The sequence below is a fragment of the Alligator mississippiensis genome, chromosome 5 (assembly GCF_030867095.1).
Source record: "Alligator mississippiensis isolate rAllMis1 chromosome 5, rAllMis1, whole genome shotgun sequence".
Taxonomy (NCBI): Eukaryota; Metazoa; Chordata; order Crocodylia; family Alligatoridae; genus Alligator; species Alligator mississippiensis.
Genome location: NC_081828.1, coordinates 206,728,881 through 206,753,565, shown reverse-complemented (window position 1 = coordinate 206,753,565; position 24,685 = coordinate 206,728,881). Strand labels below are relative to the sequence as shown.

The window sequence follows — 24,685 nt, the reverse complement described above, 5'->3', positions numbered from 1 at the left end:
GCAGCTCTGCCCAGAAGCTGAGTGCTGGTGGAGCTGGGCTCTTGCGCCCAGGAGGGTGGGAGCAAGATGCAATAGGGTATGTTGGGGGGGGGGGGGGGGAGGGGGGATGCACATATGCGTGGGCACCTCACTCCTCACTTCCACCCTTGTGGGCGGAAGAGCTGGACGGGGCACAATTCGTTGGCTGATGCCACGGGCTGAATGAAAGTGCCTGGAAATCCGGCCCACAGGCCATATTTTGCCTTCCCCTGTTCTAGCATCTTCTAATTTGAGCACTAACTTGGCAACCTTAATAATGTTCTTTTAAAATGTACTTTGGATACATACATATGTGGGGAAGGAGGGAGGTAGACAGAAACTAATTTCCCTTCTGAAGTTAATTAGCTTACAGTTTTGGAGCATGTACAACATTTCTTAAAGTTCCTACACTATTTGGTCTTTTGGACTTTGCATTCTAGAGCAACTGATTTCATTGTGCAACAGTTGACTCGTTTCAAGATCTGAACACATATTCAGAAGAAGTGATAACATTAATTTGATCATACTGAATGGGAGGAAACAAAACCTATTCTTTATTCTGCGTAATTCAACCTCAATACAATAGATAAGTATTCAATTTACAATTTCAAGTTGCTTTTACAAACCTTCACAAATTATTTTAGGTAGCTAAAACTGCAGAATTTTATGACGCGTATTATAGAAACGGTAATACTACTCCACCAAAAAAAAACAGACAAGAGACAAGAAGTATGAAGACTCAAGGTAGACTATAAATGCAAGAGCTCTCTTATTAAGAAATGTCTTCATTGCACAGCTGATCTGGGCTGTCACTGAGTTTTGAGTTTCATTCCCATGCTGTTTGCTGTCCATCTCTGAGCCATGCTTGGAAGTTCTTCAAAACCAGACCTCCTGGAGCCAACTGGGCTGCTCAGAAAGGAAACAGAGCACTCTCTTTTACACTTAATAGCCCACCAGTTCTAAAATGGGAGAGTAGGAGAAGCCCAGTAGCTTTGGATGTCTCCGTTCCCTCTTCTCCTTTCACCTCCTACAGGCAAAGGGAAAACTCTCCTTTGCCCCTTCCCATGATGTTCAGTCTGGAGAAAGGGGGAGAAGGTCCCTGTTGCAGTTGTCTGCCACCACTCTGGAAGATGGGGCAGACCTCTTGCTGAAAGCAGAACTGATGGGTAGCTGGGTGGATATTGGATAGCTGTGGGGGATTTGTGGATGAACACGATGGATGTAGAGCAGCAGTACTGCCAGGACAGTGAGGGGGGAGGTAGATTTGGTTGGCAGGGGTAGAACAGATCACTCAGGAGGCAGGTGTCAGAAGTGAGAAAATTAATGCTGTCTCAAAGGGCTAAAAACTCACCTCACTAAATTTGTGAGAGTGGGCAATAACTGTCTCTCATAATCCCACAGGGAAAGAGAAAAAAAATCACAATACAGTTTAAAAGTACAGTATAATCTGCTTAAAAGATCTCATGATTTGGGGGGTGGGGAAGAGAGGAGGGATTCTCATTCATCTGAAATTGCCACAAATAACTGGGGAAGACTTCTGAAGCATCTCAGCACAAAAAGCAATGAGATATGCCCCCCTAGGCATGTACAGGGAGGTAGAAAAACAGTTAAAGCATGATACTGCAGGAATGGCCCATTCATGTGAGACTGATATGATAACTTAGTGTTAAAACCTGGATGTCAGTCACCCATGTTATCTTGCAAGTGAGAAACATACCATGAAGACTATGCTTACAAGCTGGGTAGATGATCATAGCAAAAAGGATGCATACAACATAGCCAAGAGAAGCACACAGAAGAAGATTCTAGCTGAACAACATGGGAATAGGCATATCAGAGAGAATGAATGGAGTTTGTGTGCACAGCCTAAAACTAGCAGGTATTTTACAGTCTAGTTCTTAAAGAAAGTGAGCAAAGAATGTGAATGTGCACTAAGATAACACAGACAAGCTTGAATATAGATTAAAAGAAGATCATTATTCGACTACAAGGCAAAAGAACTGCAGTTATCTAGACAGGAGACAATGGAGGACACAGACAGAGATAAATGCATGAATAGATGAAGCTGGATATTGTTATGCTGAACAATTTGAATAGCACCATCTTAGGCAGACAGTGCTGACACCATGGAGTAAAGACAGCTCCTTGTGAGCACAGGAAAAAATTTAGATGGGATTACAGGCATCAGAGGACATTGCCATGGGGTGGTAGAATAAGAATGCCACACAGTAATTTTCTACAATGTTAAGCAAAATATAGCAAGCACTGCTGGAATAAGGGGCATGTTTATATAATGACTTGAGATTTCCATGTGGGGAACAGTGTTTTTCCTGGTGTGCAGGGGGCAATCGTTACTATAGCTTCTGCCTAAGCACTTGACACAGAGATGGAGATGAAGCGGAGCTGCCCTTTGCATACAGGGCTGACCACTGTCTTATGCATGGAGGATTCACAAGAAGAACACTGCCAAGCTTAAAACACTAAGCAAATCTGGCTTTTTAGAAGGAAGGGAACTCAGAAAAGGGGGAAATAAGTCTCAGGGCTTTCACTATTTTTAAAGATCTGTACCACAAGCACTTCAAAAATGAAGCTTGCGCTCCTTGCTTTTCTGTCCCAGGTGTTAAATTAGAAGGACAATGCTCACAGCTGTGGAGCTCTGGGAAAGCAGTGGGGAGACCTTAGGAGATCTCAGACACCAATTACAAGGTTAAGGGTTCATTAGCAATATCCCAAATCCCAAGAGAGAGTGTCTAAGTCTAGAAGCGTGCCCTAGGGCCTTGCAGCTAGAAACTGCCTCTCTCTCTAAACTCCACTCGGCTGTCATAGCGTAGCTCCACACTGGCATGTCTACCTTCCTAGTTAGCATAGATTTTAGCAACATTAAAAACCCCCCAACCCAACCTTGGTTGCTTATGTTTAAAAAAAAAAAATGGACCCAATTTCTAAAATGCAATTCTAAATTTACAAAATTACTAAATTACAAAGGAATAGCCATAACCTTCCTGATCCCTGTTAACTATTGACTCAATCTGGGCTAGGTACTAAGAACTGTAGCCCAATAATCTCATTATTTTTAGTATAAATTATTACTAAAAATAAAAATGTCCTTGAGTGGAAGAATTGTTACCATTGCATTATGTGATGTAGGTATGAATTTATTGATATAAACAATTATATGTCATTCTGTTTAAATAACACAACATGTTGTTTCTGACTTTCTTACTTACATCTTTCAGGAGCCTGGTCAATATGGTCTGGACAAAGGAGGGAGAAATTACTGAAATCCTGAAAGGTGCCTGCTCCAGCAGCACAGGGGTAATGGTACATCAGGGTACATATCTCTTCACAGCATTTGATAGTGGCTCCAAGGTGCTTACAATATGCACATCGCTGCAAAACAGACATGCGAGTCTTTTTAATATAAAAGCAAATGCAAAAATTACAGTTCAGGGTGGAAACTCTTTTGTTGCACAAATGAGAAAATTCATTGTTAAGGAAGCTAAAGCAACACAAATGGGCCTAGTCACGTAAGCAAGTTATAACTACGTATTACCCAACAGTTTTCCCCTCGGCAGGGGTGGCTCACGCACTGAGTTTGGTACTTTGTCCTAGTCACTAAGGCTGCAGACAGACTTGACATCTGAAACATTTCTAAGTGTAACAGCTTTGGAAATGTTAAAAAAAGTAGTTTCAGCTACTGGACAGATATACAGTCCTTGCTGTGCCACACTGGCTAAAACTGCCACAACTGCATGAAGCAGTATTTTTTCTTGCTATGGGGCACTACAGGGGGCTGCAGTGACTTCACCATAGGGATGGAGGGTGGAACACACTGCGCCAGGGCCCCTGGATCGCACATGCATCTTAGGGCTGCAGCTCTGCTCCTCCACATCCCCATGGTGGCAAGCACCCTCCTGCTGCTGTATTTCTGCTCTCCTAGGCTGTGTCCAGACAAGCACAGCCGTGCAGTATGTGGCGCTACAGACACATTTGCAGTGCCACATACCACACAGTCCGGTGTTCTCTGCACTGCAAAGGCACATGGCCCGATTGTGCACTACACCAGGGTTTTTTTTTGACCCCTGGATATCCAGGGGTTAAAAAAAACAAAAAAAAGTGTGAGGAAAAAAAAACCTGGAGCAATACACACACAGCCAACACGTGCTGCTGAAAAGTGGAGCCAGCCCACCCAGAGCTGCGCTCCACTCCGCTGCCAGACAGGCTCCGTGCACCAGAATCCCCATGGCTGCAGCCCCGGGAGGCCCCCAGGATCCCAGGTAATCCTGCTGGGGCTAGCACAGTGCTGGCCCCAACCTCCCCTACCCCACCCGGGGCAACTTGCTGTATGCCAAAGTGTGCGTGGCACGGGTATTCCCCAGGGACAAGAAGATGCGCCGCTGCTACTTGTCCCTAGGGAACTAAACATCCACGCACATCTGGATGTGTCCCTAGAATATCATTCCCACCAGATCCAGGAGAGCAGAAGCAGAGACAGGTGAGGACTGGGGGCTGGAGAGGCAAAATCCCAGCTCTGGTGGTGGGGAGGCATTGGGTTCTCTTGCATCCAGCAGCTTGCAGGGGTGGGGAACAGGATAAAAGCACCCCGAAAGAGTGAAGGTGGAGTGGCAGGAGAGTACCTACTGACAGTCTGCCCTACTCTCTCGTTCCCTCCCCCAACTCATCCCAGGAGGTATTATTTCAGAACACTCCCACCATCCCCGGAGCACTCTGGAATGGTTCAAACCTCTGTCCATACTTCAAAGCTGAAGATTTCTTCAGCTGGATTTTCCAGGGTACAAGGAGATACTTAACACTACCCCCTACAAAGTCAACAGTAAAACTCCCCCTGAATTCATGACATCAGTTTGAACAAAGCTGAGAGCCAGAAAACCACAATGCTCAGCCACTAACTACTTATCTTTGGAGAAACATCATGCGGTTATCCCTTAGAAAAGCACTGATTACATACAACCAACATCTTAAGTATTTACTGGTCTATATAAACAAACTTGTCCGCTGTAAACCAATTTGTTTCCAATAGTAAATCTGCACTCGCAAATTTAACATTTTTGACAAGAGAATATAGACTCTATTGTCTCAATTCTAGTCTTTTCTTTTATACAGAGGTCTGAGAACTATTTCACAATACTTCAGGCAGAACTATGCATGGTGGTGAGGGCTTTGGTTATAAATGGTATAGCTTCAATCTTGTAAAACAACACTGTATGTTATAACAAGCAATCACATGAGGGTAAACAGAAGATAGTGGGTTCTACTGAAAATACCAACACATGAGTATGAAACAGTCCTCTCTGGAACGGTGATGATTATTTAACCTGATATCCTTCTCCTATTTCTACTTTCTACAAGCACACTCCACAGACAGATTTTGCAAGTAATAAATGAAAACATTAAACATTACTGATCTGCATACATGAAACGGATAATTTCTTTAGTAAGAACTACTACTAATTGACCCCCCCCCCTTTATTGAAAGGGGAAAAGAGTCTGTTATCCTTCCTATAAAATATCACCCACGCCTTTCTGATTCAGTTCATCAGGCCTTTTACTTCTTGGATGTCATTACAGTCCCCAAAGCACTGTAACATGCTTTTGCACTCTTTCACCAAGGCAACAATATTTTTTTTTGGATATCATACAGCTCTGCAGAAAATTTGGAATAAACTTCTGAAAAACAGGTCAGTGGTTTATAATAACGTGTATAAAATATACATGTAAAATCCTTGCCTCTTGTATAAAATGTAAAGCACTGGGTGAGCTTATTTTTTTCAGCACAAAAATACATACTTTAGCAATGTTGGCATATTAGATTACTGATGCATTAAGTGACAAGTAGACTCCAAACAGAAACAATATATACAGAATTTTAAGAGATCCATAACATTGCTACTAAACCTTACACACACAAGACAAAATATATTATAGAGAATATCTTAATCCTTCAACATTTCAAGAGCTTTGCACAAGGCATGAAATTATGCTTTGGCAAGCCTTTGGCTATAGACAGCATCTTGTTTTAAAGCAACGACTGCGATGATACATGCCCAAGTTAATTGCTAAATGGACATTCTTAAAGCCAGACTAAACCTATAGCCTTAGAAAAACATCTACCTGAACTGCCAAGTGACAGTGGAAGGACAGTGGAGGAGAACAAACAGCTACTTTATTTGCAATTAAAAAAAAGAGAAGTTATTCAGCCTACAAAATAAGACATTTGATTGGGGACATCTAGTACCAAGTCTTTTGGGCAGACAGGCCAAATGTGTGGGGAAGAGAATGCCAACTGAATGTACGACATGACAAATTTAACAAGAATTAAGCTTTCCTGAAGGTACAGTTTCAATCGCCTCTTGTCCAGCATTCAAAATTGCTAGGAATAAGTGCTTTGCCTTGCAAAAGAATGTGCAAAGTTGAGCTATATATAAAATAAGTTTGGCTCTCCAAGAAGCATTTGTACAGTCACTGCTTTAGAGCTACACACACACACACACACACACAAAGCATAAAGCATAGGATTATACAGTTCAATTTATGTACAGGCATGACATACAAGGGTTAAAACAAGTCTTATTGTATGGAGGAAAACACTTTATGCTTGCACTGGCTTGGTTGTCTAGGGAGCATGATTAGCAAATGGGTTCGAGGAGCCCCTGCAACACGAGGAACAAAAGAGGATGACAACAATAATGGCTGGTCTTTTTGGCAGCCTCCAAGTTTAAAAGATTTTGACAACAAGATTTTGAAGACTGAATATCATATGGTGAGACGCTGCACAGGACACAAGATGGGACCGATTCTGATGTGATGAAATCCCATGACATGAAGTTTCTAGCTTCACATACTGCAGCTATATCTTTCTGTTTAACTGAGAGATCTCTTTGCCTCACTCCATAGTCAGCACTCAAATCGTAGAGCTCAAGAAGGAACACGCTACACGCTTCGCAGGATCACTTAACCCCTAGAACACTTATTTTGCAACAAAATTATTTTTTTAGAAAATGTGTACACACACATTATGTATCTAATGAGAAACCAGGAGTGAATCACTGAATATTTAAAGAATCAAACCATTACACAAAACTTTGAATCATCAAGACAACCAGCATTAAGGACATGTAAGACCTCTAGTCTGGTTTCAACCTGTCAATCCAAAATGGTACATAATGGCTCCTTGACGTTGGTTTAGGAGGCTCCTTTTGCCATTTTTTTCACAGAGGATGGATGGTGCAAACGGAATCATCCGAAATGAGCAAGATATGGAATAAATCTGAGAAACCCTGAAAAAAATGCCAATCACGTGCTGATTTACATCATCACGTAAAGATGTTGGGAGAAAAATGGAAGCCTAAATTACATTTCTTTGAACATTTCAAACCCATCTGCTAAAACTACATTGGCAATGAAAAGCATTTGGCCGCTAAGCAAAACACACACTTTATAAACAATGTGGTACGTATCATCTGAAGCAAAGAATATCAACATTTGCTGAATTTATAAGATAAAGTGATAAAGCAGTCACAAGTAATAAATCTCCATAGGGAGTTTTTGCAGCAGCTGTTGACTAGAAGACTTGCTTTTCCAGCAAGAGAAGCCAGCACTTCTCCAAAATTAGATTGCAAGTTTTGACCCAAGAAGAACAAGTATGTAGTTATTATAAATCACTGACTGACCTTTGCAAAGAAAGAGTTCAAAAGCACATGAATTAAATGTTTTTAAAGCTGTACTAAAGAAAAGCTCCCAGAACCAGTGTCACTTCAGCTCTCTACTGATAAAATTTATCATCAGGACATTAGGGGAAAAAACCAAAACATTCTCAAGCCAGTACAGGCATCTTTTTCCTTCACATTCAAGATAATAAGAGAGCAAAGGAAAAGAATGGAGTTTTCAAGTTGACTGACAAGATAAGGAATCAGCTAGAGGTGCTGACAGCACACAGGCCTCCTTTAAAGTACTTTAGGTGCAGGGATTAAAAAAACCTGGTGAGATATCAAAGCAAACAGAGAATTGTGGCTTGGAAAAGAGAAGTATCAAAAGTTTTACAGGCTCCTGGAATGAAGAAAAGACTTTTCACAGTATCAGAAAATGAGCTAGAAAGTTCATTGTTTGTTCACGACTCATTCAAGAATATGAGTATTGTTGAAGCACGAACAACAATATAGGTAACACCTCTGTTCAAAAGGCCTTCACTGGGAATTCACTGCTTTCTGTGGTAAGATCCTGGTGCTTGCCTTCAGGGTACAGTGGAAGTCCACTCCTACCCTCAACTTCTGGTTTTTCTTATTAGTATCCTCTCACCCATTTGGCTTTGCCCACACCTTCTAAATGCCTCCCCTCTCCAATTTTTTTCCCCCACATTCATCCTGTGTGATTTCTTTCATGTTGTTTCATCTTTCCAGAAAAGCCGCCCTGATCTTCAACTTCAAATGCTACCTTGCAATTCACTTTGCTCATCAACCCCATTAGATCAAGTGGACCACCAAAGCGCAGGGCTCATTTCTTTACATTTTTTTTCTAATAAAGATAGTTAGAAATCCTCATTAAATCAGCTTCTCACTTTTTAGTCATTGTAGAAGACTTTCTCCCCAGTCCAAAGAGTAGAATCAGTCTTTCCTTATGCACCTTGTTCTTATCGTACCCTACTTGGCCATCACTAGAAGACAAGATCTCAATCTTCATCTCATTTCAAATGGCAAGCTCTATAAAGTAGGCAGGGAGTATTTTTGCACACTGTGCATGCCTATGGCACCAACACGTATGATCAAACCTTCACCATTTCATTCTTTTCTTAAATTATTTTTGTTTTCGTGATGAGCGTAACAATTGACAACAGATGCAGAGGGTTCTACAAAATAAGAAAGTGCTATGCATGAGAATTTAAAGCCCAGTAACATCACCGTTAACTTGGTGTACAACATGCTGAGCAGTAAGATCTTATACCTCTCCCATTTCATTGTGCAGGGTGCTCCAAGTTGCTTTAAACTCAACTTAAGGCTGCGGTCAAGAAGAGAATCAGGAAACTCTAGATTGGCTCCTTTACAAGCATTCCTTACTGCTCTGCCCACCGTATGTTGGACACAGTGGTGTATTTGGGCTTATGACTGTGCAATGAGAACTGTGTATTTTAACAAAACCTTTCATTTAAAAAGTGCAAGTACAACCTCCAAGAACAGACAGAAACCATATAACATACTCCTCAGAGACAAGGTATTGAACCATCCTAGTAGAATTATAATTGTACTGTTGGACTGGTTTGGCAACATGGCTGAGCATCAGTAATGCCAATTAACAAACGGCAACAGACACTAAGTTTATAAGCTTTCCCCTAAAGATGTGGGTAGTGGTGGGCGTCCCCTTCAGGCTGGCAGAGTTCCAGCCAGCACGGTGTTCAGGCGAGCGAGAGAAGGATGATCAGCGGGGGCACTATGTGCAGCAGGGGGACCCAGTGCAGCAGGGCAGAGTGGGGCAGGGAAGCTCAAAGCCACCACTGCAAGCCCCGGGGTGCGATGGCGAAGCACCCCCCTGCCCACCCAGGAGCGGGGATGGCAGCATAGGAGCTGCGCTCCTCGCTGCTGCCAGGCGGGCAGGAGGTGCCTCTACATGGCAGTGCGGAGCTCCCAGAGGTAGCAACAAACTTCGCCAACTGGCCCTGCTCCACCCTGCTGTGCCAGGTCCCACCCATTGGGCCGCAGAGGCCCCAGGAGGAAGGCAACAGGGCAGGGTGCCCCAAGCCCACATCGCACCCCCAGTGGGCTCTGCTCTAAGCCATGGCACCCGTGGGGAGGGGGGCAGGGAGGGACCCAGGCTCCATGCTCCGCTCTGCTGCAGTAGCCTCTGCTCCCCGTGCATGGCAGCTGGGGTTTGGGCACTGCTGCAGGGGGTGCGAACCCAGGTCGCTGGCCCCGTACCCCTAGCAGTGATGGGCACCCTCTGGCAGGGGAAACACAGCTGCAGCTGGAACCGCATCCTGGTTAGCAAAGGGGGCAGGGGGAATTCTGATTTTCCATGATTAACCTGCCTCCTGCTCCCCCCAAGAAATCAAACCCAAAATTTATAGATATTTAGAATTTATTTTACTATAGTGATTAAGGCACTGGGGTAGGCTTCCAAATTGCTTTAAAATTGTAAAGATTTCAATAAAATAGTGTGTTCAACTGATACATACATATACACACATATGTGTTTCATTTTACATCACAGAAAAATGTGGATTTTGGGGGTTTTAATCAGAATTTGTAATATTCAGACAGAAAACCAGGATCCCAGATTATAATTTAACAAAATTTTTCAAAGCAGCTGCAACTTCCAATACGATCTTTAAAGCCAAGATTGAGAACTAAGGAGGCATTTCTTTTTCTCAGTTTGTAAATGACACATTGCTCATCTTGCAATATTAATCAGTGATGAAATATAACATTCTCTCTAAAATTGTTTGAAAAAAAACAACCAAGGTTGCAAAATCCAACACAAAAGAGTTAGGAAACGACAAATTAAGTTTACTGAAGCAACGATGTCCTTGACAATATGGCTTCTAATTCAGTCTTTAGTGACATGGCCATATACTAGTTTTACTACCAAACTCCAAAACAACTCTACTGGACACATGAAAGATTCCAGAGGCTCATTCCCCGATTACTCTCTTCCAAACTAAGATTGCCTAGTTCCTTCAACCCTTCCTCATATGTCTTGCATTTCAATCTGTATTCATAGCCTTCTGGACCCTCTCCAGTTTCTCTACATCCTTCTTTAAACATGGTGTTCAAAACTAGACGTAGTAGTCCAGCTGAGGCCCAAGCTGTACTAAGTAGAATGACATTAGCATCTCCCATATCAGGCTTCTGTTAAGGTGACCCCAAAACTGCATTTGCTTTCCTTGCAACAGCATCTCATAGTGACTTGTGTTCAGTTTGTGATCTACCATAATTCCCAAATTCTTCTCTGCAGTGCCGCTGCTAAACCAGTCATCTCCCATTTTGTATTTGTGCATTTGTTTTTCCTTCCCTGCATATGGCAGCATATATTCGTCTTTGCAGAATTTCATTTTGTTGTCAATGGCTAAGTCCCAATTTATCAAGAGCGCTCTGAATTTTACTCCTATCCTCCAAAGCATTTGCAACCCCTCCTAGATGTCTCATATACACATTTTATCAGTATGCTCCTTTGCAGCAAGAAGCATATTGATAACATTTGTAGACACTGCATCCATGCACTAATAAAACTGATGAACACTGGACCCAGAACAGACCCCTGTGAAACCCCAATTGAGATTTCCTGCCAGTCTGGTATCAATCCATGACTAGTTCATCTTTTGTTTTCAATTATTCAACTAATTATGTATCTACCTAATGCTAATTATATCCACTCCATTTTTCTCTAGTGTTCTTATGAGAATGGGACTATGGGTATATGAGGCTTGTTAACAACTTTACCAGTGCCGGATTTAGACTTAAGCTACAGTTTAGGGCCTCACAATATGAGGGGCCTCTAAATAAGAAAAAAAAGTCATATTAGAACAAAAATGCCCAGACATATTACACACAAACACACACACACGGCTCCACTGCTACTATTCATATTGAGTTCATAAATCTGTGCAGAAATAACAATAATTCATGTTAAAATTTCATGAAAATCCATTTTCATGGATTTTGTGGATTTTTTTTGTTATAGTATGGGGCCTCTTAAGATGGACATAGTTTAGGGCCTCAGAGTGTCATAATCTGGCACTGAACTTTACTAAACTTCAAGTATACTATGTCTACTGCATTTCTTATACCTACCAAGCCAGTTACCCTATCAAAGATGATCAGATTAGTTTGGCGTGAACTGTTCTTTTAATACAATATGTTATGTGTATACTATTAAGTTATTCAAATAGCAAAGTAAGTGTCAACAAAATCACTGTACATATTCAATTATGCGTACATTTTACAGCATGTTAAACGGGATAGGCCTGGGGAGCAATTTTGGATCAAATACACATGCATGTAAAATGCAAGAACTTCTGGTCTTGGATACCTTCCCCATCACTGAGCACCTTCTTAGTATTCCTTCCCCACTGACTGCAATCAGCACCTCATTGTTCATAATTCTTATTTCCTTGGCTGTTCCTAAATTGTGCTCTCCAAATGGCACAGAGTCATTGTAAACAAAATCCTACATCTTCAGTTCGCTAATTTTTGTAAATTGAGCTCAAATAAAGCAATTAGATGGCATACTTCAAAACTACCAGCTTGAAACGTTAATATAATTTCTAACCTAATAAAAGCCTCCTATGTTTTATCTGGCTGATGCTTTCAGTTTTCTCAATTTGACTAAATTAGTCAGTTATACATATTCCTCCCACCCTGCCTCCCAAAACATTATTTCTCTAAATATTACATATCCCTGTGTTGTTTGGGGTATTTTTTTAATTTACAAACTTCTGAAGAGAAACCATCAAGGCTCCATTATTGCCCGTCTCATAATTACGCACATTGCATTATTCACGTTCTTTGGAAAACCACTCCAGAATTTGATACCTTGACCTAGAATTTTAAAACTCTTTAATTGTTGGTCAAGCACTTAGCAGGTATACAACCGGTTTTCTATAGTGTGCTTCAGTAGCTAGTGAAGAAAAGCTGCCAACTTTTTGTACTGAATTGCACACAACATTAACTCTGATACTTAGCAGAAGCCATAACTGTTAAGTAAATTATATCCTTTTGATGAATATCCTTATTTGAAAACAACATTGATTCTTCTAACCCTTTAGCAGTGTCCCAAAACAGATGTGCACAACTGCAAATAATGTTTGCTTTCAGGTTTACGAAGTGTGATGACATTTTTACAATCATGCATGAGCCCCTTTACCCAGGAGTAAAATAAACCATAATAATTCTTCACCATCTGTTTGTTAATTTTGCATTCATTTAACTTTGCATTTTAAACTAATAATCATTTTCTTATAATATAGTTTGCTCCACTGGTAGAAATTACAGCTGTTCAATTAAAAAAAAGAATAGTTTATAATAGTACAGAGAATATCTATAAATGATTCCATTGCTCTTAATTATAGAGATATTAATGCCATCAAAAGGGAAAGAACTGCCAAAAACACGGTTCTGTTTTATGTGCCATTGGTCTCCTTCATACATGTACATATTTACTGTCCCAATAGCTATTCTCACCTGGCCCCTGGTATATTAAAGTACTCTCTCCCTCATCAACTTTCTTAGTAACTTTACACTGTTATCTACATAGGATGAAACTGTCTGCCTATTATCTTCCAACTTGTCCATATCACTTGATCTATAATGCAAGATCAAATAAATTGCTGTGACTGTTTGATTCTTAAGCGGCTACAATTAAACCAGGATTAAAACACATGAGGTGAAGCTGTATATGGCAATGTTTATAATAAAACGGGGATAACCCATACGCTCTTAAAATTACAAGCCATTGTTTAAATGATACTAATAACCCAGGACTCATCTACTGGAGCCCGTACAGAGAGGTAAAGCAGCTGCCAGCAGGCTTCTGCTTCTTCTCCCAAATGGGTGAGAGGGGTGTTGGGTAAACCATCAATGCCTATGAACTCAAACCAGCAAAAAGGGAGGAATAATCTCTGCTAGCAGAAGGGCTAGAGCAAGGGGGAAGCAGCAACCAGACTGAGCTTTCCAGTCAATCTTCTGGGGGCTGCCCTGGGTCCATTCAGCAGGCAGATCAACCCCCCCAAGGATGACCGTAACCTAGTGGTTCCCAATCTTTTTAGACTCAAGGCAAGACTCCTTGTCAGACCCCCGGCACCCCTCAGAAAATGCCCATTCATAACTTTCACTCATTTCTAGACTATGGAAAAATACTTGAGCAATTCTTCTGTTGCAAGAAACTAAGAACATAACAGGTCAGAATGTTTTTGACACTATGGATTCCTGTTTGAAATCTGCGAGCTGATCTTGTGAATTGTGCACATGTTTGCACACCTAACAGTGCTAATATTGAGCAGCATCCTGCAGCACCCCTGAAATGGATCTTAATGCATGCCACGGTGCTGTGGCACCCTGGTTGAGAATCACTGCTGTAACCAAACAACAGGATCACAATCCTATTCTTGGAATATAAAAGTTTTTAGACCTTACCTGAATAACCAGCTCCACTTCCACCTAATAACTTCCCGAAGAACCAAATCCTGCTCAGCTTACTCATGCAAGCAGCGCCAATGCCGTCAAGGAGACTATTCACATGAGTATGATGAGAAAGATCTGACCCACATTTTCTAAGTACTAGACTGCACTGCAGTGTGAAAACAAATGCCAGATTAGCATTTGAATACTTTAGCACTGGCCAGAAATTCATTAATGAAGTACCCCCAAAGCAAGAGGGCACATACCGCAAACTGGATTTACTCTAATTGAAAAAGTTAAACAATGTGTATAGAATACCAAATTACTGCACAATGTTAAGTTCATATTTAGGCAAGAGACTAAACAAATGAACTGTATGGAACAGGTCCACAAAATATTCAAGAGACATATGTGACCACTTACAGTGGTATGTGGTGCTTCTTCTCATTCTACCTGCCTCCCAAGTACTCTGACCTTTAGTTTCTCAGATGAGTGAACACTGTTGCCAGGTCCGACCTTTACTTAGGGACTTATCCATCACAATATTCTGGGTCTGACATAAAGCAAACGTTTTCATGGTGCCTAAGGCAAAATCTGATGTAATGGATGCACAATTGTAACTGTCTACCTGATAATCCGCTACCTATTCCAAGTCGGTCCTAAAAAAATAATAAAAAAAAAAATTACCTATTTTAGATTTTCCAAATGTTAAAATCTGTTACCTTGGAAACCACACCAAATTGGCTTGCATTTTTGCATTTTTTATAAATATCTAGTTTTTTCAGTTTCTACAGAGAAGTGGACACCAGCACCATTTTGTTTTCTGCCTTTACAAATTTGTTTTTTCCTGAAAGTCTCCAGCCATTTTTAAAGCTTTATTATCAATGGGCAAAAGTAAAATTGCACATCCCTTTGGAAATGTCACCTACATTTTGTTACAAGTAGCACCTAATATTGCTGTAACTGAAAATGGGGGGGGAGGGATCAGCATTGGTTTATATATCTGAAGCATTTTGTGTATCACCAGTTTCGCTATTTATCTTTCATGGCCTGTCAGCTTCCCCAGTTGTTTGCGAAAGCCTTTCATGTAGCAGAGGAGAAAGAAAGACACTTTTAGAAAAATGCAATTTTAGAAATATGCCATTTTAAAACAGGGAACAGAGCAAACTGGGCAAATGCAATACAGTACTTGGAAATGTTTTTTTAACACTTATTTACAAATGATTGGATATCAAGTCTATGACATCCCTTTAAAAATTAATCTAAAGCAATTCAGTGTCAAAACCACCAATTTTAACCATCATTTTTGCACCGCCAGCTTAAAGCGAACATAAGAAGTGATTTGTTGCCCTCTCTCTGCCCTCCAGTGAGGTGCCCAAGGAAATGCTGCCATCTTTAAAAGCGATACGCATTGGCACACAAAAATAAAACAGCCCAAGAACGGCTCTTCAACATTATGGGAGTTGCTAATTTAAGGAATGTGCCACTTCATCAGGCGAGTGATTAACACAGGGGTTCCCAGCTGTGGTTGGCGGAACAATGGCATGACACCAGCAACTGCCAAGTAAGCCGTCAGGAGCTGACCCGAGTGCATCGGCTCTGCTCTTTTTCTGCCGAACAAATGAGACAGACACGTGAAGCATATAACGCAGTGTTCGCATTTTTAAAGGACAAAGGCAAAAAAAAAAAGGGTAAAACGCATTAAAAAGTAAGGATCTCAAATCAGCTGCCACCGAGATATTATGAAAGAGTGAATGGGAGGCAAACTGGTCTGCGATTGGTGTGCACCGGTTCACGACACAAAGCCCTTGCACGCAGTGGAATCTACATTACAAAAAGAATTTGACAACAGAACTAGACTGGGCCCGAAACATTTATTCCCCGTCTCCAGTTCTGGCCCAGATCTTACCCCACTCAAGTCTACAGAAACAAGATTAAGGCCTTCATCAATACATAAAGTTTGTAATCAATGGTTCAATTCTGCAAGCTACTAAGGGCTCCAGCCTTAAATCCAACAAAGCACTTAAATTTGTGTTTAAAAGCAATCTGAAGCCATCCTATTCAATGGGACTGCTCATTAGCTTAAACACATACTCATGTGCTTTGCTGGATAGAGGCCAAAGTATTTATCACCTTTCAGGATCAAGCCCAAACTAGATATCCTCAATTTAATGAAATTTGTAATCTTAAGAAAAATTATTACTGCACCAAATAATTCTATTTTGAATGTGGTTAATTTAGAACAATTGCAGCAGGTATATCTTTTTGGTAAACATCTTACCTTTTTATAACTCATTATTGTAAAGAAACATGTAAACTACATGCTGAAAACATAAAAATATTTTTTACAATCACATGAAAACTTAACTTAAATGAAAAAAAAATGCAACAAAACCAAACAAACAGTCAGTTAATCTAAAAAAACCCAAACAGTCTTTGATACAAGCCTACTAACATACATGTAAATAATTTATCTCATGGGATTATTTCCCATTGACTTGTGTGTGTATATATCTGTTATATGGCAAAAATCTGAAAGCATGCAAATTCTTTATTCCTTCACTGTACCAAGTACAATGAGGTCCCAAACCCGATTAAAACTTTGGGGTATTAATTACAGTGCTAACTGTAATGATAATTTATCTAGGTTCTTCCAGAAGTAACCTCCACAAAAAAGCTTGCAACATTAAGCCCTAAACCATTTTTACTCAAAATAAGGATTACATAGAGACCAAAAGATAACACTTTAAAATTTGGGTTTACTACTGCTTTCTAAGGGTGTGTACAAGCATTCAGTTCCAATGGATGAAGTTCATTCAGCCATTTAATTGAAGCTGTTTGAAATTCTGCTTACTGAAACCTGTACAAGCATGCAAAGTGCTGTCTTCATGCAACACTAAAAGCAGCAGCCAGGGGGACCCAGAACACGCATCCCAGCATGCTTTGTATGCTCCTGTCTGGCTGGATACATGCATCAGCAATCAAGGGAACAGGTTGGGCTAGGGCCAGAAGTTACACACAAACTGGTTTAAGTGATCAGAAACCAGTTTAAACCTGTAACAGAACAGAAATTCAGTGCACATAAACCACTTTCAAAATGGCTTGAACTGGTTTAAGATAAACCTGGTTGAATGTAGTCTCAGATTTAACCGATTTAAGTCAAACAAGTTTACAGAACTTCCGTCCCAGACCTCTTCCTGGTTGAAGTTAACTCACAGTCCCTCAGCATCCCAGGATGCTTTGCAGCCCTGGGATGGGATGGTCTGATGTGTTAATTGCTTCAGTGCAGCAGGGTCAGTCCCACCCCTATCCCCCTTGGCTGGAGCCCTATCACTGGTCTGGCTGGCTGAGAAGGGGGTGAGAAACCCTCTCCAGAGCACCTCCCTCATTGCTCAAGCAGCAGGAGCAGCGTGGCCAGACGCAGACTGAACCAGCAAGCAAGAGAACAGACATTCCCTTTTGATTGATTCCTGAACGTAGCCACATGCCTGCAGTGGCTCAGGCCAGAAGCCAAGGGCGGCGGGTGCTAAAGTGAGCCCTCCCTTCCCTTCTGCAGTGCCCAGAAGGCCGGAGGGAAGCTGAGCTGAGGGTAGGGGGTCTGGCCAGACCCTGGCCCTGGGCCTGAGGGGAAGCGGGGGATGAAGGAAAGGAGAATCACAGAGAAGTGGGGATGGCAGGAACCTCCAAAGGTCTCTAGTGTCTAGTCCAGCACCTGCCCGGGCCCCTGCCAGACCCTCCATTATAAGCACTACACTCTAAGGAGCAGAGGGTTTACTCGCAGTGCCCACAACCGAAAAAACCCACCAGGGAGGCTCTGTACTGCTGGGAAAAAAGCCACCAAGGCTTCCTGTGACCAGTTCTCCCCTTCACCTCCTGCACCACAGTGGGGCACAGTACTGCACCCATCCAGCCCTGAGCTCCAAGGCAACACTGCACAGAGCCCCCCTCCCCGGTCCCAGAGCAGGGAGGAGGAGGAGATGAAGACCCCTGCCCGCCACAGCAGTTCCATGACAGTCTGGCCCAGCCCGGGCACAGGGAGCTGGGAGCAACCCAGGTGCACAGCTCCCGCAGCCCCAGCCTGAGCCGCTCCTTCTGTACTGCAAGGCAGAATCATACTGGGGTAGTCCCTACTCCAAACAGACACTAGGATGACAGTCGCAGCATAAATCTTGACTTAGGAGAGTACTAAAAACTACAGCAATTTCCCACAAACAATATTTCTTCATACTTCAGAAAACAAGAAAATGAAAAGGCTGTATTCATTTTGAGGCCAAGAGGGAGATATTTCAGCCCAAGAGATAGTGTGGTGTGGGGAAGTTAGAACTTGAAATCAGGTGCCTAGCATGAAAATGCCACCTCCACTTGAACCATCGTGTCATTGCCTTCATGCTAAAGCAGCTTCAAAGAAAGACTTCTAGGAAAAACCAGGTGGAGTAGGTTCTATTTGGGCACATTGTGACAAAAGTGTTTCCTATGCAATTCGTGCAAAAAAAGAAAAGCACTCCGAGTAACACACTCCATTGGTTCAGAACACATACTAACAGTGTTGCTTCAGAGCTTTCAATAAATTATTTCATTAAGAGTTACTGAATAAAGGAAACCTGCACTGGAAATTCCTTCAGGAACATAGGCCCTTTCATGTCTCTCCGATAGGCCTTTCAGCTTTTATTTCTGTGCTATTGCTGCTTCTCTCTCTGTCTCTCCCGTGGTGCCCCTTGTCCATTCTGCTTCCAATGCTTTTCTTCATGGACTCTATAGCATCTGCTCTCTACCTCTAGTCTATTCATCATCAAATCCTCTCAGAAATTTCTTTATAGCAATAACCTTGTTCCCCTCATTCTAGTTCCCAGATATTCAAAATCTAGAGTTCAAGAAATGAGTGTTTTTCAAAGCATTGTGGTTGAAGAAAACAAGTGAAAACTCTTCTAGGGCTGCCTCTGCTTTCTTGCGTCAATGCCAAGGGGGCACTCGCACGGGCTCCTTCCTACAGAACTGGCACAGCAATGGCCAAGGACCCGGGAGAAAGACTGGAGAATCTTTGTGGGAGAAAGAATAGGTGAGATTCAAAACCAAAATGTTTCCCTTTAATGAGAAGTGTCGTGTGATGTTTTTAAGAGTTGGAGGTTTACACCCCATTAGCACCTCTATACCTGCTTACTGCCACTTTCTCCAAATAAAGTACAATAAATGAACACGGCAGAAGGCAGGGTAGATATGCACTTTATAGGCTAAATAAGATGCATGTAGGACACAACCTTTTTGAACTCAAATTTACTTTGGGTACTGCAAAAAGAAAGCACAGAACAAATGAATAAGGGTCACTGATGTAGTTCAATCAGAAAAGGGGAAGGAAACAGAGGAAAAGGGTTGTTTCTGTCTGTATTTTCAATGTCTCTGTTCAGGACATGTTGGATACAGCTTTTAAGTGACACGACAACACTTATGACTCTACAGGAAGCACAAAGCACACAAACTTTTTTTTTTTTAAAGAAAACAATTGAAAGAAAAAAAGTCTGTATATCCCTTTCTCTTCCTCCTTCCCTCCACCCTCTCAGCAGCCAAATGGTGATCCAGGTTTTGGCTGACAGGTTAATTCAACACTTCTAGTGTACCCAGACTACAGATACTGAACTATAAATACTGAGTACTTCTCGTTGCATTCGTCCCTCATAAAAACAAACCCTTATATCTCACCTTAAAACGAACTTTGTTTTTAGACAATGGTTACGGAGCAATCAGATTACAGGGAAGGCCTGAAAAATCAGTTTGTATTTATAAATGTTACTTAGAATGAAGTAACTTTACAGAAGCATAACAATAAATTGCTCCTTAATTAAAAAAACTCTCAACCAGCTCTAATTCCTTGCCCTGACACTTTATGACACAAAGTATTACGCTACTATATTTTGACATCTAATCATGACAGCCTTTTATAACTCCTCTTGTTATATCACCATTTTATGATTCTCAAGATACTAATCAGACAGGGAAGGCAGGAAAATGGGGATGCAGTATACTGGCATAAACACACACTTCAATTCACCTTACATACCATATTTTATCACATACAACAGATATTTTTTTCCCCAAAGATCAGTCTGTCCCCCACAAAAAACAAAACAAAACAAAACTGGGCATGTGTTTTAACCAGGGAAGCTCTTTTCTTTGCTGGAAAAGCAGCAAGCCTGTAGACACTGTTCATGCCACGCAGCGGCCAAGAAGACAAAGTCCGGTGCTAACCCTGAAAAAGGTAACCTGCGTCTCAAGCTGCAAGCGAGCTCCTGGTAGTATCCTGATGAGGCCTGTAAGGTGGAAGTAACATTTTATGTACAGGAACTTTTATAAATAACTACTTACAGCAGTGATTCTCAACCAGGGTGCTGTGGTGCTTGAGATCTTTTTAAGGGTGCCTGAGAGGGCCAAGCAATGTTAGCACTGCGAGGTGTACAAGCATGGTTCACAAGATAAACCCCGAGATTTCAAAGAGGAATTCATACCATTAGAAACATTGTGACCTGCTCTGATCCTGAGTTCCTTGCAACAGAACTGCCCTATTATTTTTCTATAGTCAAAAAAGCAAATGAACACTAAGAGCTGGTGTTTTCTGAGAGGTGCTTTGAGTCTAAAAGGGCTGAAAACCACAGACGAGCAGTAAGCGCTAACAGTCGCTACTGCTCTTGCAAGGGTCTGAGACCTAAACTTGTGTGATATACAAGGTTTGTTAAAAGAAAGTATCGAGACTGATGCTATAGGAAACAAAATATTTTATTTACAGGGGTTTCAGCTTCATCTCCTTTGAAGTATGGTCCTTCTGCAGCCACACACTTCTCTCAACATTTCTGCCATTGTTGGAAGCATCTCTGATATGAAATCTGTGGAATCGCTAAAAGCTTCTCAGTTGCATTTTGTTTTCTGGTTTCCACATCAAAAAAATCTTCTTCCTTTCAAGGTTTTCTTTAGTTGCAGGAAGAGAAAAATGTCACGTGGGGCCACATCAGGTGAATATGGAGACTGCGGCACTTGTGAGATAAGGTGTTTGGCTACAATTTGGCTAAAAATTGCTTCACAAGCTGTGCTGAGTGGGCCGGCACACTGTCGTGGTGAAGCACCCAAGAGTCAGACACCCACTTTTCTGGTGGTTTTATTCCCAGATCGCTGGATAGAATTGAATGACATGAACCAACAGAAATGCCAACTTCTTCTGCTCTCTCTCAGGCAGTCAATCGCCTATCATTTCAAACCAAACTGCGACCGCTGCCACGTTTTCATCATTTCACGATGCTGAGGGGTGTCCAGAACGCTCGTCACTTCCGACCGATGATCGCCCTTCCTTAAACCAACGACACCATTCAACAACTCTCGCGCGACTCATGGCGTCATCGCCAAATCCTATTTTAAGTCATTCAAATGTTTCACTTGCCGTTTTCCCAATTGTCATGCAAAATTTAAAGCACACGCGCTGTTCTGGACACACTGACATAACGAAAGGAGACGCGAGACACAAACGATCTTACTTCAAAGGCTGGCCACAGAAACTGGGGAAACACCATGAGCTGCAGACCTGTCCAGAGAAGTCCCAATATACCCAGACATGTTCAGCAAAGCCATGCCCCCCACCCAACACTTTGTACAACAAATACACGTTCAGTCTCGATACTTTTTGAACAGACCTTGTGAAGTAAATCCAGGGAACCGAGTACCCAGGAAGTCTGGCACTTCCAGGAGACAGTCTGGGCGAGGCAGCTGGCACCAGGATCTTCCTGGACACTTTATATTCCCAGGAAGACCTACTCTATGGCACAGAGTCAGCCATGACTTCAAAAAAAATATTTTTTTCTACATTCTGCCTTTGAAAAACAAGGATGTGTGTCATTTGGGAGCATGTTGTACGAGAGAAAATATGGTATTCTGAACTTTAAAGACCGGATTCTCAAGCTGGAGGTCACGAGCGGGCATTCATTTCTAGAGGTGGGAATTTCTCACAAGTTTCTGGCAGTGGTCCCCGAGGCGGGGAAAGGCTCCCTACACGTTCCCCAGCCTGTGAGCCCATGGTGTGGGAAATACGTGGGGAGCAGCCTCCTCCGTTTTGCTCTACAAGGGATGTGGAGGAGGTAGCCGGGCAAAAGCCTCAGCCTGTTCCCCAAATCAGGCAGTCCCCAGTCCCGGGAAGAGGCAGGAACTAATCCAGAAGGGGAGAGGAACAACAGGGCAAACCCCCAACCCATTTCCCAAACCAGGAAGTCCCTGGTAAGTGGAAGAAATGGGGAGCTTTGTCCTGCTACTCCCCTCCCAGACCAGGAAGAAAGTATGCAGGCATTCATTCCTTGCAACAGAGTTTCTCTCCCAGGGAAGATTTTCTAGGCATCAACCTGGAAGATATTTCTCTCAGAGGGCACATGTTTCTTCCAGGAAAAACTGAATGAACACTCCTAGTTTCTACTGTAAGAGTTGTGATTCTCCTGATAGAAACTTAACGCCCATGCATGGCCTAAAATCTACTGCATCCTCTCTCTATGTACCCACATGCACCAAAAGCTGGCACTGGTCCCCATCACTTCACAGGATAAGTTGGTCATTTAGGCTGGGCAGTCGAAGGCAACCAGATGTTGAGCCAACTCAATCACTTCCCAGCATGCCTGTGGCTACAGAATCTGAAGCCGTGATAGCTTTATGGGCCTAGGCTGGGGTGGAGCTTTGTCTTGAAGTAGATAAGCAAGGTTCCAAGTCCAACTGCACAATCCACGCAGCGTGCACAAGAACGAGAACGGAAATACACGGAGACTGAAAATCCTGCCAAGGATGGGAGGGGACTGTTTATTTTTATGCTGATGACTTTTCGTGTGTATTAACACAGCGGGTGGGTACAAACATTACACTTAACACAATGTACGTGTACAGAAAAAGCTTTAGAGCCATAACAGAACAGATGTTCATGGCACATAAAATGCTTTAAAAGTGGAAGATCCCACTCTATGGGCCTTGTCAGACCTTACCCAGTAAGCCGAACAAATGTTAATCGGCTTAGTGCTGTTCAGCTTAGTGGAACAGTCGCACCTTAAGGTGAAAAACCATCTCTGCCCCTTCACCCGCACAGCTGTGACTTGTCACTAGAGGCCTGATGAGCAGGGGCAGGACTAGGAGTTAAGGGAAGGACAGTCTCACCCTCCTGCCAGGAAGAGTGAGTGCTGAAACTCCAGCACCTCCTGCCACTCCTCAGACTGGCTTTGCTTCCAGCTCTAGTGAACCAGCTGGTGGTAGGTGGGACAGGACAAGACGGGGGGAAGGCACGGCAGGTAAAGAGAGAAGCTGCTCTGGCAGCCCCCTAGGAGGCATGCAGGAGCACCCCCAGTGGCCAGGCAGGCAGGCTGTGAGTGAGCTCCCACCGAACAATGAACGTCTGTTCAGTTGGCTCCTGCTCTAACTTACTGCACTTTAAGTAAAGCACAAAGTTAACAGTGCTAGGGGATTTTTGAACATCTGTACTTAGCTTAAAATGCTATTTCTGGGGAAAAAAGAGTGTAGAAATGTTTTACTATTCTTGAAAATTTCTGGACTACTGAGTGCTCACCAAGGATCCTGGTTTTCCCTGATAAAAAAAAAAATAAAAAAATCACGAATTCTCTGATAAAGCCCCCCAAATCCATGATTAAAATATATATATGAGAGAGAGAGAGAGAGAGAGAGAGAGAGAGAGAGGTATCAGTTGAACACAATGTTTTCTTGATACATTTACAACTTTAAAGCAATTTGGAAGCCTACCAGTGCCTCATTCACTATAGTAAAATACATTCTAAATACCTATAAATTTTGGCATTTGATTTTGGGCTTTTTATGATGGAAAAAATCAGAGCTCCCCCTGCTCCCTATGCTCACAGAAGTTAGGTCCAGGCCCCCCACTCCCAAGCCACAGACCCCCAAGGCCTGCTGGTGCCCCTCACTCCCCCTCCCTAGGACTTGCTGGTGCTCCTCACTCCTCCCCGCCCCAGCCCTCTGCTTGTGCCCCTCATTCTCCCTCCCCACAGCCCCTCAGCCCTGCTGGTGCCCCTCCTCCCACTCACAGCCCCCTGCCCTCCAGCCCTGCTGGAGGGAACCCCTAGCTGCCAGGGCTATGGGGCCAGGGAACTTGGTCCACAGTCTCCTGCCCCCTGGGGGAGACAGTGGCTGCTGCAGTGGAGTGCAGAGCTTGGCTACCCCTCCCCTCTTGCTGTCTGCCTGCTGCAGGCTCTAGTGGTGGCGGTGGGGGCAGCTCCCCACCGCTGTGCACACTCCTGGGGGACCTGTGCCCTCCAGATCTGTGCGTGGGGTGGGAGCAGACGCAGGCTGCCCACTGCAGGCTCAGGCTCCCTGCCCTGCTGTCCTCCCTTGGGGCCTCCGCAGCCCAGCGGGTGCAACCTGGCTCTGTAGGGCACAGCAGGGCCATGTGAGGAACCAAGCAGCTGCTTGCTGCTGCAAGCTCCACACCACCGTGGCGAGGCATCCCCTGCATGTGCAGCACAAGTGGGGGGTGGCGGTGTGGGGTTGTGCCCCTCACTGCTGCTGTGCAG

The 24,685-nt window shown here is 42.9% G+C and overlaps 1 protein-coding gene across 8 annotated transcripts in view; it reads right to left on the bottom strand.

Moving 5' to 3' along the window:
- The window catches only part of KMT2C (lysine methyltransferase 2C), a 308,664-nt gene that overhangs the window by 147,122 nt on the left and 136,857 nt on the right, over nucleotides 1-24,685 (bottom strand). For all 8 annotated transcript variants that reach the window (XM_059729207.1, XM_059729206.1, XM_059729205.1 and 5 more), the window contains exon 7: nucleotides 3,246-3,408. In XM_059729207.1, the coding sequence (XP_059585190.1) occupies nucleotides 3,246-3,408 (163 nt within the window). The remainder of the gene's footprint in view (nucleotides 1-3,245; nucleotides 3,409-24,685) is intronic.